We start from the raw sequence: 19,006 nt of genomic DNA on the forward strand, positions 1-19,006 counted from the left end.
TGAGGATAAAACATAAAAAAAATTATTAATCCTTTTTTGATATGTTAAAACTGATAATTAAAAATAAAAATTTATTTTAGGATTGAGTTTACATCTGACAAGTAAAAGTGACTAATGTGTACTTAATGAGTCAAAAAAATATTCTTCCTGATAAACCTTTCTTTACTTTCTTATTAAACATATTTTTTTTATTTGGTTTAAAGATGCTTAATTTGAATAAAAAATATCCTCATTTTAATAAAAATGTTATTCATTTTCTTTTTTAAAATATATAGTGTTTAATTTTTCATTCGATATTTGACATTGAATAAGCGACTTTATACGTAAGAAAATCATATTTAAAATCTATGATTAAAAATGAAGGACACATTATAACAATCCTTGTTAGGTTTTAAGCACATCCTATTCCGATAAAATTATTATTTGAAAGAATAATATTTTTATCTTTTTCTTTTAAATCACTTTAATAAATAAATAAATAAATAAAAAGTAATTTTCTCCTTCTTAATTTCATTTTATCAATCATAATAAAATAATTATATACATTTTAACGGATTATATGTCTAATATATATATATATATATTATTCAATAATTTTATTATTAATTTTTATTTAGATAACGATGATAAAAAAAATACCCTAGTAAGATAAGTATTTGATAATAAAAAAAATTAATATTAGAAAAAAACATGTTTCAAAAATAGTAGTTATTTAGAAAAAAAAGTTTGGATCAAATTATTGATGATAAATATACTTTTAGTCAAACAGTTAATTATTGATATTTTTTTATATAAATTAAAATATCCTTTCACCTTTTTCATAAAAAAATATCTTTAATTGATATTAAATATATAAAACAAATTAATACCAAAGAAAAAAATATATAGAATACTGTTATAAATATTTTATTTTATGTAGATATCAACTAAGTGCAGTCTCTTCATCTTTTCATTACTATTCTTTCATTATATTCCACCTCGTACATGATCTCTATTGTTATGCTATTAATGTTATATCATGACAATCTTTTGTATAACTAATAAAAATGATAACTAATAATATTATTAATGTTGATTAAATCCCTTGCGGAAATGGACGAAAGAATATTGAATATGATTAAATACATAGAGAACTAATGATTGATTAAGATAAAATTGTTATTTCTAATAATGAATTTAAGCTTTATGTTATCGAAAATACAGAACAATTAAATTAAAATCTTTGGTAGGACAAGTGAATGGAAGAAGAAAGAATTTCTTATATCAATTAAGGATGAGTTATTTTTAACATGCACAAATAATTATTCCTTTGTTGATTTTTGTCGCCATTAATTAATATAACGATATAAATAATTTATTATTGACTTAATTTTAAATCTAGTATAAAATTATATGCTAATACACTTTCTAATCTTTGAAGTCAAATTTCTTGTTGTAGATCTCCAACCCAATATGAGTGAAAAATAACTTTTCATTGATAATTCTTGAAATTAATTAGTCAACAATTATTTTTTTAAAAATAAAATTCAAAATAAATATATTTTAGCCGCTTGACCAAATATGCCACTTTTATATATATAAAAAATATTTAAAAAGAAGAAAAGCAAAAATCCCCAAAACCTTAATTCATCTCAATCTGATTATTGGATATCTAGCTTATCCCGCCGCCGCAATGGGTTCCTCCGGCAACCGTCGTAGTAAAGGGAAGACGGCGTCAAAGTCCGGCAGACGCCGCCGCCGATCTTCCGACGATATTGCATCAGACTCCGATTCAATTTCTCACACCGAGTCGGAATCCGAATCCGACTCATCTCCGCCGAGTAGCAGCCGCCGCCGTTCAAGCAGTAGCAGAAGCAAAAGTCGAGGTCATAGTAGCAGATCGAGAAATCATGATTATGCAGACCAAGAGAGTAGTGACGACGAGCGAAAGAAGAAAAAGAAGAAAATTACTGAAGAAGAAATTGCTTTGTATATGGCTAAAAAAGCACAGAAGAAGGCAGCGAAAGTAGCGAAGAAGCTGAAAACGCAGAATGTTTCTGGTTATTCGAACGATTCAAATCCATTTGGAGATTCGAATCTGAACGAAAATTTTGTCTGGCGGAAAAAAATTGAACGAGATGTTACTCGAGGGGTACCGCTCGATACTTTCTCGATGAAGGCAGAGAAGCAAAGGCAGAAAGAAAGAATGGCTGAAATTGAAAAGGTGAAGAAAAGGAGAGAAGAAAGAGCAATTGAAAAAGCTCAACGAGAAGAAGAATTACAGATGCTAGCTAGAGAACGGGCCCGGGCTGAGTTCCAGGATTGGGAGAAGAAGGAAGAAGAGTTTCATTTCGATCAGAGCAAAGTCCGGACTGAAATTCGTCTTCGTCAAGGTCGTGTTAAGCCTATTGATGTTCTTATCAAGCAATTAGAACCTTCTGGAGATTTCGATGTGGAAATAGACGAGCCCTATGTGGTGTTCAAGGGTTTGGCTATAAAAGAGATGGAAGAACTTCAGGAGGATATAAAATTGCATATTGATTTGGATAGGGAAACACCACTGCATATACAGTATTGGGAAGCCCTTTTGGTGGTTTGTGACTGGGAGTTGGCTGAAGCTAGGAGAAGGGAAGCAATGGACAAAGCACGAGTACGCGGAGAGGAGTTACCACATGAATTGCTAGCAGAAGAGAGGGGTTTGCATTCCAGCATTGAAACAGATGTGAAGTCTTTGTTACAAGGTAAAGGTTATGGTGAATTAGAAGCATTGCAGTCACAAATTGAATCACAAATGCGATCTGGTACTGCTAAAGTTGTAGAATATTGGGAAGCTGTTCTTAAACGGCTTCAGATTTACAAGGCTAAGGCTTGTTTAAGGGAAATTCACGCTAAAATGCTGCGCGAACATCTTGAGCATCTTGAGAAACCAGTGGAGAGCCGTGATGTAGAGGTGGAAGAGACATTGAGGACTGATGAGGAAGACACGGATCATGAGCAAAATGATGTTCGAGCCATTTCTCCAGAACCAATCTTGAATGAGGTAGTTAAGGAGAAAGAGGAGGTGGAGGGGGAGGAGGAAGAAGAAATAGACGATGAAGAGGCTGGTTCTTATTCGCCTGTCTTAATGCACGGGGATGATATAGAAGAAGCAGTTGATCCTGAAGAGGACAGGGCGATACTCGAGAGGAAACGTATGGCTGTTTTGGAAGAGAGACGTGCCCAAGACAAGATTTTGCCACCGACTCCTGCAGAAGACAACTTTGAGAAGAAGGCTTCTAAAACTATGGGAGCAATGGAGGAAGGGGATGTAGTATTTGGCTCAAATGATGAAATTAATCTTGATTCACAGGTGTACTGGTGGCATGACAAGTATAGGCCAAGGAAGCCTAAGTATTTCAACCGTGTTCATACTGGTTATGAATGGAACAAGTATAATCAAACTCATTATGATCATGACAACCCACCTCCAAAGATTGTGCAGGGATACAAATTCAATATCTTCTATCCTGATCTTGTTGACAAAGCAAGAGCTCCAACTTATGTCATAGAGAAAGATGGAGATAGTGCTGATACTTGCATCATAAAATTCCATGCTGGCCCTCCTTATGAGGACATAGCTTTCCGAATTGTTAACAGAGAATGGGAGTACTCCCATAAAAAGGGATTCAAGTGCATATTCGACCGAGGAATTCTGCATTTGTACTTTAACTTCAAGCGTCACAGATACCGTCGTTGATGGGTTTCCAGAAGCACACCGCTTGTTCCAAAGTTCAGTGCTTTGTTATCCATTTCTCATTTATGTATTTGTTAGGCCAGCTTGTATGATATGTTCATTCATGAACGAAGAATTTTGTCAACTTGCTATTAGGTGTGATACAAATCTGGAGTTTTTCTGATTAGCTATGCTAATTGCTGAAATGAAGTCACTGTTGGCTGACAACCTTTAAAGGTTAGCCTTTTTAATGTTCCTTGTATCAGTTTGTCCAAGATCCAATTCTACCAATTAGCTTACGTTGTAGAGGCTAGCACTGAATGATTTTTATCTTCTTAGTACTAAGAGGAACACAGGTACCTGATTGGAGGGCTCCCTTTAGTAAACCCCAACATATCTTGTATCCTTTGACCTTTCCTGAGTAAACCACATCATGCCTCCAAAATATGCTGAACTTTTCTTATGATTAGCTATTATTCCAGAAGCCATTGAGAACTCTTGGTAACATTGGTACAGTTTTTGATGTTATGACTAACTGATATGTATGTAGCTGGAGTGAAAATCTTTGTTTAGTGGTTAATCGTTATAGGCTGCTCCTTCTAACTCACCGCCTTTTGATTGTGAAACAGTGTTATTCGTAATGTGTTATTTACCCATGTCCTAATTTTTTTGTTAGTTCTTTCCCATGTCTTCTCTGACCAAATGGATGAGTGGTGTTGGCTAACTAAAATTTTAATTTTCTTCCTGAATTGATAACAGTAGTTTCTTTCCTGCTTGCTATTATTATAGGTTTTGGGGATCGTAAGTTTCAATTATTTTCATTTGCTTGTATTGGGAGGAATTGTGAAATTTGAGGTTCCCTCGGTTTAATTCTATGTGTAGGTGCTTTTCACCTCATGCTTGCTCTTGAGGGCTGGGATGAAATTCTGACAGGTTGATTTTCTATATGTAGTTGAATTTGCTATGTTTTACAGAAAGTATGGTTGGACTTGGTCTTGCCCTTTCTGTGAAGTTGATTTTGTTGTTCCATTCTGTTTGTGGCTTAAGAAAGCTATGATTTGATTCCCCTCAACGTATGTCTTCTTCTCAGTAGAAGTGCATGTCTTCAATTTGTTTATTAATGAGATCCACCAGTTGCCCTTCCTCTACCCTTGAAAAAACTCTTAGGACGACCACCCTTTGATTCCCCAGTTCAGATAGCCTAATTTGTTTCTGCGCAAGATTTATATTCTATGATCACCATGCCCGATTTATCGGTATCCACCTTTTCTATCGTTGTGCTACACCATTAGGGATCTAGATAACCAGGATTGCTATTTGCCACTTGTTGTGCTCACAATATGGCTATGATTCTGGTCAATTAGCTTGGGAAGCCCAGAGTCAGAGAGCTTAGTGTTGTACTGTCATTTAAGTTACACAAGTGTGTAGTCTCTAAAAGTTCACATTTTTACTAATTTTGAAATAGGGAAAACAAGGACAATTTGAAACTCAACTTTGAGCAATATTATACTCTCTTTTTTTCTCTCACTATATATGCCTAAACCATCCATTCTTGCTCTATATTTGCTTGAATAAAATGATTAGCCTACCTGGCTTCCACCAATTAGTTAGAGGTTTGTGCTGTTTATAGTGTTGCTATTTTGTATTTCCATCCACAGAACTAATTTCAACAATGGCTTTAATTTTCAAAGGTGTGTCTGTAATTTAGACCACTCGATTACTCCTATGATCTTTTCTTTTAGGTAAAACATCACATCTTCATCGCCATTGTCTGATCTATACTGCCTCCAGCTATCTCATTCTATATATTCGACAAGATTTGATTGAGCATGAAATTCAAGAAAGAACTTATTTTAGCGTGTACCGAAGGTAATATCTGAACTTGTGGTTTAAACTTGATATATAACATGTCTGTCATTGTGCAGAAGATCAAGCTTACTGAAGCACATGAAGAACGAACTGATTGTTTACAACTCCATTAGGCGAAAACACTGATGAGTTTGTAATGTATGTGCCTTGCTTCTTCTCCATCTTGCTGAAAACTCACCTCAATGTTTCCTTCTACAGGGAATAGTTTGTGGAAAAGCACTAGACGTAGAATTATCGAGGGTCTTACCTGAGATTATGAACGGTAAATATAATTGAGCTAGACATATGAATTACCATGCTGAAATAAGCCTAGTGCTAAGTGGCAATAATATCATTACATTCTGAGTCGCTCGCTAAAGTCTTTGCATGGTTTATATACCGTGTTGGTTATAAATAATCATATTATTGCACTAACATCATGCCCATTATAGGCGGATCCGAAGAAGGCCCATCACAAAGGGTCTTTTATTCATAAGCCTTACCTTATAAAATTATCTTGTAACTGTGATCATGATTTTCTTGTCAAAGGGGTCCATTTTGGTTGTTATTTTCTTCTCTGTGTAGGAATGTTTTATGTTATATGGAAGAAATTATAGAAATCACTACTTTCTCTTTTATGGTTAATAATTAATGGGCTATTATATTAGTTGCCATAGAATATGCTAATTTCTAAAGTGTCATATTCTAAGATGTTATTGTCCCAATCTCACTACATTTATTTATTTGAAAGAGTCAACATAAAATACAAAGTTTGTGGCAAGGAAGAACTCAAACAGAATTGAACATTATCATTGTGGACCTCTTATATAATAAGGAAATATAGGTTACAATTTGAGATTGTTACAAGTTATGTTCAGTTCCCACTGGCTGCTTAGATATGAGAAAGTCACTTCTATATGTCTTTTCGAATAAATTTAGATTCAAAATTCATTTTCTTATTATGATATTCGAGTCATAATTAATATTGAGCCTCGCATTATGCTACAATTGAGATTAAGGTCTCTCTGATTTTTTTTTTCTTTTTAATTTAGATTACTTACTCCGTTTCAATTTATTTATTTGAGTCTCCACACAAAATTTAGGAATTTTAATAATAAAATTTTTGAACCTTTTAGTCTTGATTAAAGTATTATTTAATTTTATAATTTTATATATATCATGTGAAAAAATTAAACTAAAAAAAAACATCTTTTGAAAAAATGAATTAAAAAGACAAATAAATAGAGAAAGTATGACCTTGACTAAAGGAAAAGTAAATCTTATCTATAATTTTCAAGCATATAAAATGATGTAAGAATATAATTTAACGAATGCATCACGCGTTAAGGGTAGATTGATACAATACACAAATATCTTCCTACGCGTTGACATCGCCGACGTAGAACGATTCCCAAAAACTTATTTTAGAAAAACTTAACCTAGTCTAATAAAAATATTTATATATTAATTTTTATTTAATTTATATAATATTTGATAAATAGATAAAAATTAAATTTTAAACGTATAACTAATATGAAGTTTAGTTGATTATTTTAAAAAATTCGTAACCTAACACATATATTTTCGCTGTCTCAATTGATGTGTTACATTTTGAATCTCAAAAATCAAATAAATTTATCTATTAAAATTTTGAATCAGTCACTTTTTAAATAGGTTTCTAATCTTGATTTCATATCCAAATATATAATTAGATTTAAATTGTGTTATATTAACTGAGATATAAAAAATATTATGTTATATATTATGATGCTATACAAGATACTAATTTCAATATATTATTATTAATAACTTTTTATATTATTATTAATATCGGTATAATTCTAATCGTTTGACCAACTTAATTTAGTATTATTCAAAATTAATTCCCTCACCATCTTCCCACTTTCCTTTCTTCATCTTCTTCATTAATTAATAAAACTTTCCATTATAAAAACATATCAGTTCCCAAATCTCAATACTCACAAAACAAAAAAAAATTCTCTCTTCTTCTCTAAATCTCTCAAAAATCATCTCTAATTCTTAGTTCAATCAAGTATGGCAGGAACAAGTAATTATCCTCCTCAAACTCCGGCGCCTATGCCAGTACCAAATCCGGTAGCAATTATAAATCCACAGTTCTGTGCACCGTATCCCGTTGATTTAAACGTTGTAAGGAAACTTATGACTTGGTCTGAAGGTGCGTTCGGAGTTACCGATGTCAATGGAAACATTGTTTTTAAGGTTAAAGGCAAGTTCTTCAGCCTCCGTGATCGCCGGATTTTGCTTGATGCTGCCGGAAACTCTCTCGTCACTTTTCAACAAAAGGTAAATTAATGACTCTCATAAGTAATTACAGTATTTTACTGAATGAAACACAGTAAAAAAATGTTTTGTTTTGTTTTTATTCGATATAAAGTTTGAGAAAAAAAAGATGTAAAAAGGCTATTTTTGAACCTTGTAGTAAATATAGTCATACAAACATTTTTGTGGTATTTATTAATTCTCTCTTTAATTTGAAATATAATTATAGTTATATTATATAAATTTTAAATTAAATATATCTAGATACATATTTTTTTTATATCAGATAACTAGGTAAATACGTTGAAATAGAAACAGAGGTAAATAAGATTTGTCTAATGTATATCAAACATGCGAATCACACTAAATATATATTAGATACATGAATCTATTATATTTTATTTGATTCACGTATATCTAGAATAATGGCTAGCTAATGGGAGGCATAAGAAGTGAAATTTGAATATGTATAACAGTTATATGCAAATTTACTTGAAGTAATATTGCATCAAAGCTAATAAGATTCATAATATTATAAACTGATACATATCTAAATAATTAGCTCTTAAACTACTAACATTTTTACAAAGATCAACAAACCAAAAGCAAAGTAAACCAAAAAATTCAAATTTTTCTTGAAAAATTTGTAATTTTCTAGTAGTGTTTATATCTTTTTAATAGTAACATTTATGAATTTGCATTTTCAGATGTTGAGTGCTCATAGAAGATGGCAAGTATACAGAGGAGAAAGCACAGACTCAAAAGATTTCCTTTTCAGTGTAAAAAAATCTTCACTTCTTCAATTCAAAACCAAATTGGATGTATTCTTAGCGCACAACACATCAGAAGACGTTTGTGATTTCAGAATTGAAGGCAGTTGGCTTGAAAGATCATGTGTTATATATGCTGGAAATTCGTCGTCTATAATTGCTCAAATGCACAGGAAACACACTGCTCAAAGTATACTACTTGGTAAAGACAATTTTGGTGTCACTGTGTACCCAAACGTGGATTACGCGTTCATTGTTGCTCTCGTTGTGATTCTTGAGGAGATTAATGAGGATCGATCAGGTTCAGATTAAGATAGTTATCGCGAGCATTGCCAGGTAGCTTGATGTGTATTTTGTTTTGAACCCCGCGTTTATGGCTATACTTTTGAGTCTAGTTGATTGCCAGATTTGGCTAATGTTGTATAAGTGTGTAATGTTGGTTTGTTTGCAAGCTTGAGCTATGAACACTGTTATAGTATACAAGTTTATTTTGGTAGCTGTACTGATGTTCCTTTTCTTCCTCTGTTTCAACTGCATTTTGGTCGTGCCTCAGTGATTTTGGTTTCACTGTGTGAACGGAACGTGGATTACGCCATTGTTGTTGCTCTGCTTGTGATTCTGGAAGGATTCATCAGGTGAAAGATCAAGATTGTAATCACGAGTCTTGCTAGTAAATGATGTATATCTTGTTTGAGCTTAGTGTTTTAGCTTTACTTGGGAGTGTTTGATTGAAATATACGCCTAATATAGTATAACTGTATAAGCTATATTGGTCATACTTTTCAAAAAATGTTAACAATACGAGAATCCGATATGTGTGTAATGCTATATTGTTTGGAAGCTTTCAGATAGATAATTATGAATTTGAATTTTATTTTCTTTTTGCAATTTATTAGGTAATGAAAGTTATTTTTCTCAGAGTTATACGTTATGTAATATACTATCATTTTAGTTTGTTTAAAAAAGAATGTATATTAATTACAACTTCATTGTTAAATCTAACCATGTAAATTATAATATCTTAGAATAATTAATTTTAACACTAATATTTCTTGATATAGATAACTTATTCTAATATTAATTACTAATTGTGATATAATTTGTTTCAAAATCAGCAATCAAATATAAGAGATAACACATATTTATCCAAAATTATTTACTTATCCAATATACAAAATGTTCGTTTGATCAAACTTTTAAAATTAATTTATTCAAATAAACTATTTTTGAAAAATATTTTGTATCTATAATACTAAAAAAATTTCAAAACACTTTTGAACAATAATTAAATATTTAGCCATGCTTTTAAAAATTATTTCTAAAGTATATTTTTCCCAAAAATATTTTTGGAACAACAACTACTACTACTACATTTTTCTAGTTTCTCAAAAACAAACTCTACTTCTCTTTTAAAAAAAAAGTTAATTTTCTCCAAAAATTTGACCAAATACCTCTTCTTCTTCTTCTTTTTTTTTTTTAAAAAAACACTTTTGAGTTTTGACCTCTAATTATTTTTTTCTTTCACTCATTACCTCTATTTAAAAAATATATAAAAATCCGGTTGGATAAACATACAAATGATAGCAGGTGCAGGAGATCAACTCCTAATAGAAATTCTCAATTAAGCCAAAAAATAATTGCCTACAAGAAAGGGGGAGATCTGCTGTTGTTGCTTGAAGAAAGAACCCTTGTACTACTTTCTCTATTTGTCATTTACTCTCTAAATTTTTTTCCAGGTAAACATTCTTCATCATTCATCATCATTACATGTAGAATTTTTTTAGATTTGATGCTTATTTTTTCTTCTATCTGATGATTCTCTTTCTGTATATGTAAAGATATTGTCTTTGATGAGTTTTTTTTTATCTTTTTTGAGTTTTGTTCTTATCTTTGACACCCCTTTTGCTTTAATCGATCTGGGTTTCGATTAAAATTGTGATATATTGTGTTTTGTTCGATTGAATTAAGTAAATTGACTTTTTTATTACTGGGTGGAGGTTGGGTGTCGGTTCAATCAGTTGGTAAATTCAAAAAGATGAAAACTTTTTTGTAGTTGTTTGATTTCTATTTATGTTTACAGTAAAAGTATGTGAGATTGTAGTTTTATTTTGGACATGACTGTTAAATACTTGAGCAAGGCTGGAATTTTGATCAGATACTAGTTTGGGATTGAGGCTATTGAGCCTAATTAATTGATAGGACTATTAAATATTCAAGTGAAAGTTAGGTTTTTTGATCCGTAAGTAATTTGGGATTGATGGGTAATTGGTTAATATGACTATCAGATATTCATGTGGAAGTTAGATTGTTTGGTCCGTCAGTAATTTGGGATTGAGGGGTAATTGATTGATATGGCTATCAAATATTCAAGTGTAAGTTAGATTGTTTGATTCGTCACTAGTTTGGGATTGAGGGGTGATTGATTGATCTGACTGTTAAATATTCAAGTGAAAGTTAGATTGTTTGATCCATTAATTTAGAATTGAGGCGTAATTGATTGATACGACTGTCAAATATTCAAGTGAATGTTAGATTGTTTGATCCGTCACTAATTTGAGATTGAGGTGTAATTGGTTGATACGACTGTCAAATATTCAAATGAATGTCAGATTGTTTGATCCATCACTAATTTGGGGTTGAGGTGTAGTTGATTGATACGACTGTCAATATTCAAGTGAAAGTTAGATTTTTTGATCCGTCACTAATTTGAGATTGAGACATTGTTGATCGATTGATTGATTAATATTAGCATATCCTTCGTTGATTCTCTTTTTTGAACTTCACAATGCTTTTTCTTGAATCTAGACTGACTGTTTCACTTGACAGCATGGATGTCAAGGTCTGCCTGTTTCTTGTCCTACTCGGTGCTGTGTATTGTACAGCTAGAGAATTAGCAGCCCCTGACCTCCTTATTATAGAGACCGAGGATGTTTCAGGTACTTCTCCTATTCATGTGTTACCAGTGCCCAGTGGATTTAGTATTGTGTTGGGATATGATTTTTGTAATATGAATTGTGAATTGATTGGATAGCCTTAAATCACACACACATAGGAAAGGGATGACTGTGCTAAATAGTAATTGTGCAGCCACAAAACTAACAAATTCTGCGAACTGTGTCCTTCTATTGTCAGTACCCTACCTGTAATTAATGAGAACCTCTTTGATTTCCAGGATAGATGTCTCACAAAAGTTTGTGATTTTTTGTTATTGAAAGCATATCATAAGCTAAGCTTTGAATTTGCTTTCAGTTTATTCACTACTAATTTACAGTTCTTAAAAACTTTTACAGCAATGACCTTTCTCTTCCAGTTTTTCTTCCTCAAGCCTCTAAATTTAGACTGCAATATTAATGTTGCTCTGAGCCGAAGATCCTTCTTCTCCTTTCTTCTGCACCTATTACCAACCAACCAGTCTCATGAGGAAGTACCATCTATTTATGTGTCACGAGGTTCTTCAACTCAATTGGGTTTCTCTGTTCCTTCTGTTTAGGATGGGTTAGCGAACATTCACTGGAAAAATGTGATACCTCATATGACTTATAATGATATTAACATCAAATTTCCTTTTTTTGTGTGTATATATTGTCAAATATGGCCTATTTTATTAAATAGAAAAATAGACTCTGGAAATACAAAATTGGATGGTCAAGTTTTTCATTTTATTGGATTGTGGTAGTCTACTCATGTAACAGTTTACTCCAAAAAAGGGGCACCGACAATGTATGCTCTCTTTAAATAAAAGGTTCTTGACGATTCGAGAAAACTTGGGTAAAAAGTTATCCTGTTGAATCTTGAATAGGATGCTTACTTGCAAGTTCTTCAAGTAGCTACTCCTCCATGGATTTATTGTCTGTTTATCCTCAATGATCGAGATTTTTTTAGATGGGCATGTTGGTGGTTTCTCCATCCAATTTACTCTTTTGTGGTCGATTCTTATACTCATGCTTACACTAGCCTAATTGATGTTTTAACTATATTCCCCTATAGCAGATGCGATCATCTTGTTATATATATGTGAAGTCAAAAATTTTCATTTGATTGATTAAGGAGTACTTGAATCAGAACTTTAATATGGAAAACACATTAATCTTGGCTTTCTTGCAATAGCATTGTGGACAAGTAACCTACAGGCACAGAAACAACTTCAGCCTCTGAAAGATGTCAGCAACATTAAAGGATTATGCACATTGTGTGAAGAATATACTGCTACTGCGCTTGATTACCTTTCTAATAAGCAGACCCAGGCAAAAATACTTGAAGTACTTCTCATGACCTGTTCGAAGATGCCAATATACAAGGAGGAGGTACTTGTGAATTGACTTAAATGCCCATCTTTTGACCATTAAATTTTTTTTTGTAAATGATTAACTTACTGCTTGCCCATCTAAATGATATTCTAAATGTAATGCTTCATGGCACACATGAAGATAGCGGAAGTTTTCTTTTAATATGCTTATCCATTTCATCCAATCGGGTTATTCTACATTTGAGACATCCTTATATGTTTTAACTCAATATTTATGATATCAATTATCTTGTTTACAATATAGAAAGAAATTGTAGACCCACTCTGATTATGGGTTCAAAGCAATTCACAGACAGCACACACTGAGCCTGCTTCTCATGTTTTTTTATGGTAACCGTGGTGTCTGGTCCAGCTTTCGTGCACCTCGATTAGTTTCGAGATATCTACCGCCTCCCATTAGCAATAGGTACCAAATAACTCTGTCCACCAAGGGTAGGACAAATGGGAAGGAATCATCTAGTGATTTTATCTCTGCAAGTATTTGTACCTAGAACCTGCTTCCCTTGTTTCTTTCTGTTTTTATTACGAGTATAGTTCATCATGCAGTTTTTAAATAGATCGTTTGTTAAAGTATCCCATTTTCTTTTGGATACAATTTGGCTTCTGTGAAATCCAGAATGGCCTAGATACCTCTATTTGGATGAAGAGAAATGATAAACTAGTGGAGTTTGTCTTTTGATCTTATCCATAGAGCTTGGGTAGATTGTTTTCTATGGGGATTTATGTGTATGTTTATGAAAAGATTAATAATAGCTTGCAATATCAAAGGCAAAAGCACGAAAAACTTCTCAGTTTTCGACGGTGCATCATGCACAAATAAAAAATGGAGCGATTGCTACTAATTTGTTAATAATTCCTAATTACACACATGCACACATTTGCGATAAATGCATCACTTTGCTGTCTATATTTTATTGTTTTGTATTAGAGTCCATTAGCAATTAGGTGATGCCTTGACACTTTGGCACCTGTAGGAAGGCGCCTTATAAGTGAGGCGAAGTGCTCAGCCTGTATTGCGCTAACTTTAAGGTTTAAGTTAAGTGTGCTATAAGCAAAGCTATAGCAATATCTTGATATCTTTAGGATCTACATGCAACAACATTGATATGATTTTTTCTGTCTCTTGCTACATTAATTTGCAAGTGAACTTCTCTTATTTGCTTGTAGTGCACTGCCATGGTGGATCAATATGCTCATCTCTTCTTCTCAGAGATCTCCACTATAAAACCTGACGACATATGCCAAAAGGTTGACCTTTGTCGGAAAGTGGTTTCCATCTCTCAAAAGTTCTCCCCAAATGGCTGTGACTTGTGTCATCAAGTGGTTGAAGAGACAGTATCAAAGCTGAAAGATCCTGACACTCAGGTACTCTTGTCTTTTGTTATATACATTTTATGCCGAACTATAGAGAAAAAGAAAAAAGGAAGCCGTGTTTTAGGGTTAGGGTCCACTTACAATTACTTAAAAAGTCTGTGTTATTGCAAACGCTGGGTGATTAATCTGATTCTCTAAATACTCCATAAGAAAATGTCAATTTAAATTGCAAATGTGTACCGCTAATGTTGTATCTTGAAACGACAACCAACATGGGTGTGTTAGCATGAACTTGAAATTTTTTTGCAAATGTGTTGCAAATAATGATACTTCATTTAGAATCCTTCATAATGTGTAGGAAGCTACATAGCATTACTAATTATTACATGTTTGTTGATAAGGTACACATGTTCTACTTGTATTTAACAACATTTAAAAACCTCCTATTTTCTCAACTTTGTGGATGCGTGAAGTGACAGTATTTAGTTCTTATTGCGACGCAATATATTCACTATACTCATTTGCTTCTCGTCTACTTTCAGTTGGACATACTTGCAATTCTCTTGAAGGCATGTGGATCTGCTGAAAAATATTCCAATAAGGTAAATACCCTCTGAAACTCATCTTACTGTCATAGCTTGCTCGTACTTACCTAATTCCGTTTCTGTAACTCTTTTGTTATAGTTCTAAACAACTATTGGCACTTGGTTTGGACCTTTGGCGTCCTTAAAAAACTTCTCCAATCGCATGTGTCAAAACACTTGAACTGTCAAAAGAAATTAAATGCTTGAATGACAATAAATGTTTCTTCCTCATCAAGGAGCTAGTCTTGATCCATTTTACCCTATATTACTTGCAATACTTCTGTAATATGTGGAAGGATCAAAGCTGTTTGGTAGTTGTACTGATGTTTCTGCCTCACGATTTTTTGCAGTGCAAGAAAATGGTCTTTGAATATGCACCAGTGATCCTCATTAACGCGGAACATTTTCTGGAGAAAAATGATGTATGCACTATTATGCATGCCTGTCAGCCTGCTGTCGATAAAGAGGATGCGTTACCAGAGATGCAAACTTCATTGCATTCTGCTTCTTAAGTGAATACAGGTTACTACTGGTTCCAGCTTGGTATGCTTTTGTATGTAAACAATTGGATTACCATCTTTCAGTTTGTGCCTTGTGTTTGTGTATAATGTGTTTTATTTGAACTGCAAACTTTATCACTTGTTTATATACAATGATATTCATGGAAGAAGCTCAACTTAATAAAACTTACGACTACGTTCTTAATTTCTATGAATGCTTAAGATTGTGCGTCTGTTTGTTTGTTACGTGAAATATATAGGTCAAAAATTATTTTTCGTATGTATATATTGAGGGCTGTGATCATGCAAGGGGGATTTAATAACCCGTCCTCAATTCTGATTGCCATAAAATCAAAATAGATTGTCACACACTAAAATAATTCAGTTTTTCTTGACAAAATTTCATTGAATCCCCTTGTGTAGCATGAAAGTTGCAAATTGATCCTTTCTAAATTCACTCTTGTTGATTTGAAAATCCAGAAATGTCTTTTAAATTTAAATTCAATTTTGGTTACATCAAAGGACTAAATTGAAATAATTTCAGAGACTTTTTCTGTTTTTGTTTGTACTCACAAAATAATTAGAAATATCTAACTTTTTTTAGAAAGGTCAAATTTTCATCAAGGGGTGTCAATCGTTGCAATTAAAATAATAATTATGATGCTAGCAACGCTACAACATGTAATGATATAGTGGCGAAGCGATGATTCTCATTAAGCAAAGCTAAAATACAATCTGAAGAAATTTTCGCAACCTCTTAATTACTAGACTAAACCTTCAACTTATGTCGAGAGGTGTGTATATATATTAATGTAATCTTTTGACATGCTAATCTGGGAATTCAATATTTATAGTTGCACTCTATTAAAAAATATCTAACCATATTAAGAAATGAGAAAAAGGTATCAATGATAAATGATTTTATACAAAACCATTCATGAAACAATTAGCAAAACTCAAATAGGAGATCGCTTGTCCAGTAACCTCTTCTTTCTCAAAAAGAAAAAGTAGGAACCCGGTCTTGACGCCCCTAAACAATAGCAATAGCACGAATCCTAAGCTACGGCACGCGAAAGAATGGTTCCATGAATCATGGGCGGATCTTAACAGATTTCCCATCAGAGGACTACTACGACTACATCATCGTCGAGGACATCTTTTTCCTAAAAAGTCCTCACATGGTCAGTGAAGGCCCAAGTATACCTATAAAAAAGAAATGCACGGCAGCTTTTGAAGAAAAAAGAGGTCTCAATAATCATTTTACTATGAAAAATGAGATTACCATAAATACAAATTACCGAGTTATAAAAATATATACATAACCCGATAATTTTGCCCTCTCTATATCTTATGTATACGGAGAGTACACAAATACAATACATTATGATACATTATCCTAATTCTTAGCAATAACGATATTAGTGTACAACAGGTTTTACCCAAACCTGACATGATACTTTGAATTCCTATTTGCAAAAAATGTAGTAAGTTATTCAACTAATCACGTGTTCAGAAACTAGTACGAATATCATCTCACTTCGATCCACATTCCTCGAGCTATTCAATAACTAGAATCATCTCCGTTTCTCACCGAATAAGTGAACCTGTATCTAGAAAATGCAGGTCAAGAGATTTCGAAATCTCTGTTTCTTATGCTATCTAGAAAATAACGAATAGCATAATGTCTGAATTCTACGATAGAGAACGCGAACTATGAAAGAATTCACAAAAAGAATTCACTTAACTGCGGCTTGAATTTGAGTTTCCATATTTCTCCATCAGCTCCAGCTCCTATCTCCTTTCGTTTAACTTCTACTATTACCACTTTCTCCGTTAACCGGTTAATCTCTGTCGCTAAAACAAATTTCCCATTTTGCCCCTCAACTCTTACACCGGCGCCATTTTTACCGGTGACTCTCATCCCTTCAGCCTTTGCAATCTCTTCAATCCTCTGTGTTATTCTCTCCGCTGACGATGCTGAAACAAATCTTTCAACATCCACTGTCTCTTTCCCTCCTAGAGATTTCAACAATCCAGACAGATTAACACCTGAGGATAACGAGATTATATGAAATGCATTTAGAAACTTGCCGTCGCGATTCAAATCGGAGCTACTTTTCAACTCAAATTCATCACCGAAATGCGATTTCACCTCTTTGTAACCTTTCCGAAACCACGGATCGTTTCTGATTTGTTCAATGGAGATTCGAGTGTCGGGATTCGTGTCGAGGAGTCGAGTAAGCAACAGTTTCAATCCGTGTGAGGTCCATTTAGGGCAACGGAATTCGCCTTTGTAGATTTTCCGATACATCGCCATTAGATTTGCATCGGTAAATGGTAAATAACCGGCGTTGAGCACAAAAAGGATGATGCCGCATGACCATATATCCACCTTAGCTCCGTTGTATCCTTTCTTCTCGAGGATTTCAGGAGCTACATATGCCGGAGTGCCGCATAACGTATGGAGGAATCCATCGGGTCGGATCTGATCCGTCACTGCACTGAGCCCAAAATCGGTGACCTTGAGATCCCAATTCTCATCGAGCAACAGATTCTCCAGTTTCAGATCTCGATGATACACACCACGAGAATGACAATAATCAACGGCGGAGATCAACTGCTGAAAATATCTCCGGCTGAGATCCTCGCTGAATCTCCCTTTGCTAACTTTCGTAAACAGCTCTCCACCTTTAGCGAATTCCATAACGTAATAGACCTTCGTCTTCGTCGCGAGCACCTCATGAAGGCGCACGATATGAGGATGACGCAACCTGCGCATGATAGAAATCTCCCTCTTAACATGCTCCGTGAAACCACCTTTCAGTATCTTCTGCTTGCTTACCGTCTTAATCGCCACGCTCTGTCTCGTCCTCACATCCCTAGCATGATAAACCTTTGCAAAAGCACCACAACCCAGAAGCTTCCCGACCTCATATTTCCCAAATATGTTAAGCTTGAAATCTCCGGTGCCGGCGCCGGCGATGGTGCCGGCGGTGGTTGATGAAGATGAACTGCTCTCCTCACGTAAGATCTCTGGCATAACTAAACCCAGAGATCAAAACAGCACCAAATCCCTCCGTAAATGCCTCTTGTTTTTGCATCAAAGCAATGAAATTGCTCGATGATGAAAAAAATCAAAAACCAAATCGTAGCTTCTACGCAGAAGATAGAAGATTCGAATTGGCGATTGGTCAACGTTTAAAGCTTTTGATATTTTGTTGCAAAATAAAATAAAAATTAGAGGGTAGGCGGAGAATGGGCAATCGTATACAAATTAACCACGTTATTTGTTGAATTTTTTTTTACTCCATTTCGATTCATATTATTAAATCACTTTTCATAATACTTTGTGTTAAATAATAATTGTTCACTGTTAATTTAATGAATAAATATATTAAATTCAATATTTGAGAAATGTATTAAATATTGACTGATATTTAAAAGCAAAAGTAAAATAGACTCAAAATGATTATTTATCTTTTATTTTTTCAAACGAAATAAATATTATTAAATAACTATTTTTAATATAATAATCAACTGAATCGTAAGGCTAAATAATGTCCGGAACCAACAGAGACAAATTAATTGCTAATCACGTGGAACATGAAGAGCAACAGAAATTATTGAACTCGAAAGTTCTAAGAAAATGTACAGAATTATATAATTAAGGGTAAGGACAGTAAGGAGTGGCC

At 33.4% G+C, this 19,006-nt stretch overlaps 4 protein-coding genes across 5 annotated transcripts; 3 read left to right on the plus strand and 1 right to left on the minus strand.

Annotated features, from left to right (window-relative positions):
* The first annotated feature begins 1,422 nt into the window (after positions 1-1,422).
* On the plus strand, positions 1,423-3,942 carry LOC101252831 (splicing factor Cactin). The gene has a single exon (XM_026033140.2). The coding sequence runs from the start codon at positions 1,673-1,675 to the stop codon at positions 3,713-3,715; it is 2,043 nt and encodes a 680-aa protein (XP_025888925.1). The 5' UTR covers positions 1,423-1,672; the 3' UTR covers positions 3,716-3,942.
* Positions 3,943-7,332: 3,390 nt separating this feature from the next.
* On the plus strand, positions 7,333-9,498 carry LOC101253243 (protein LURP-one-related 10). Of its 2 annotated transcripts, XM_004249631.5 has the most exons (3): positions 7,333-7,864; positions 8,548-8,946; positions 9,164-9,498. In XM_004249631.5, exons 1-2 carry the CDS (start codon positions 7,595-7,597, stop codon positions 8,920-8,922), a joined length of 645 nt encoding a protein of 214 aa, XP_004249679.1. In that variant the 5' UTR covers positions 7,333-7,594; the 3' UTR covers positions 8,923-8,946; positions 9,164-9,498. The 2 variants fall into 2 exon arrangements, with proteins under 2 accessions (XP_004249679.1, XP_010312312.1); XM_010314010.4 differs by having other exon boundaries at positions 8,548-9,498.
* Positions 9,499-9,886: 388 nt separating this feature from the next.
* LOC101266578 (uncharacterized) lies at positions 9,887-15,519 on the plus strand. The gene is made up of 6 exons (XM_004249589.5): positions 9,887-10,346; positions 11,437-11,546; positions 12,718-12,914; positions 14,084-14,281; positions 14,773-14,832; positions 15,165-15,519. The coding sequence occupies exons 2-6, from the start codon at positions 11,438-11,440 to the stop codon at positions 15,324-15,326; spliced, it is 726 nt and encodes a 241-aa protein (XP_004249637.1). The 5' UTR covers positions 9,887-10,346; position 11,437; the 3' UTR covers positions 15,327-15,519.
* Positions 15,520-16,572: 1,053 nt separating this feature from the next.
* On the minus strand, positions 16,573-18,575 carry CIPK14 (CBL-interacting protein kinase 14). The gene has a single exon (NM_001278969.2). It carries the CDS (start codon positions 18,352-18,354, stop codon positions 17,038-17,040), a length of 1,317 nt encoding a protein of 438 aa, NP_001265898.2. The 5' UTR covers positions 18,355-18,575; the 3' UTR covers positions 16,573-17,037.
* Positions 18,576-19,006: the final 431 nt, after the last annotated feature.

The sequence above is a fragment of the Solanum lycopersicum genome, chromosome 10 (genome assembly GCF_036512215.1).
Source record: "Solanum lycopersicum chromosome 10, SLM_r2.1".
In the NCBI taxonomy this organism is placed as follows: Eukaryota; Viridiplantae; Streptophyta; class Magnoliopsida; order Solanales; family Solanaceae; genus Solanum; species Solanum lycopersicum.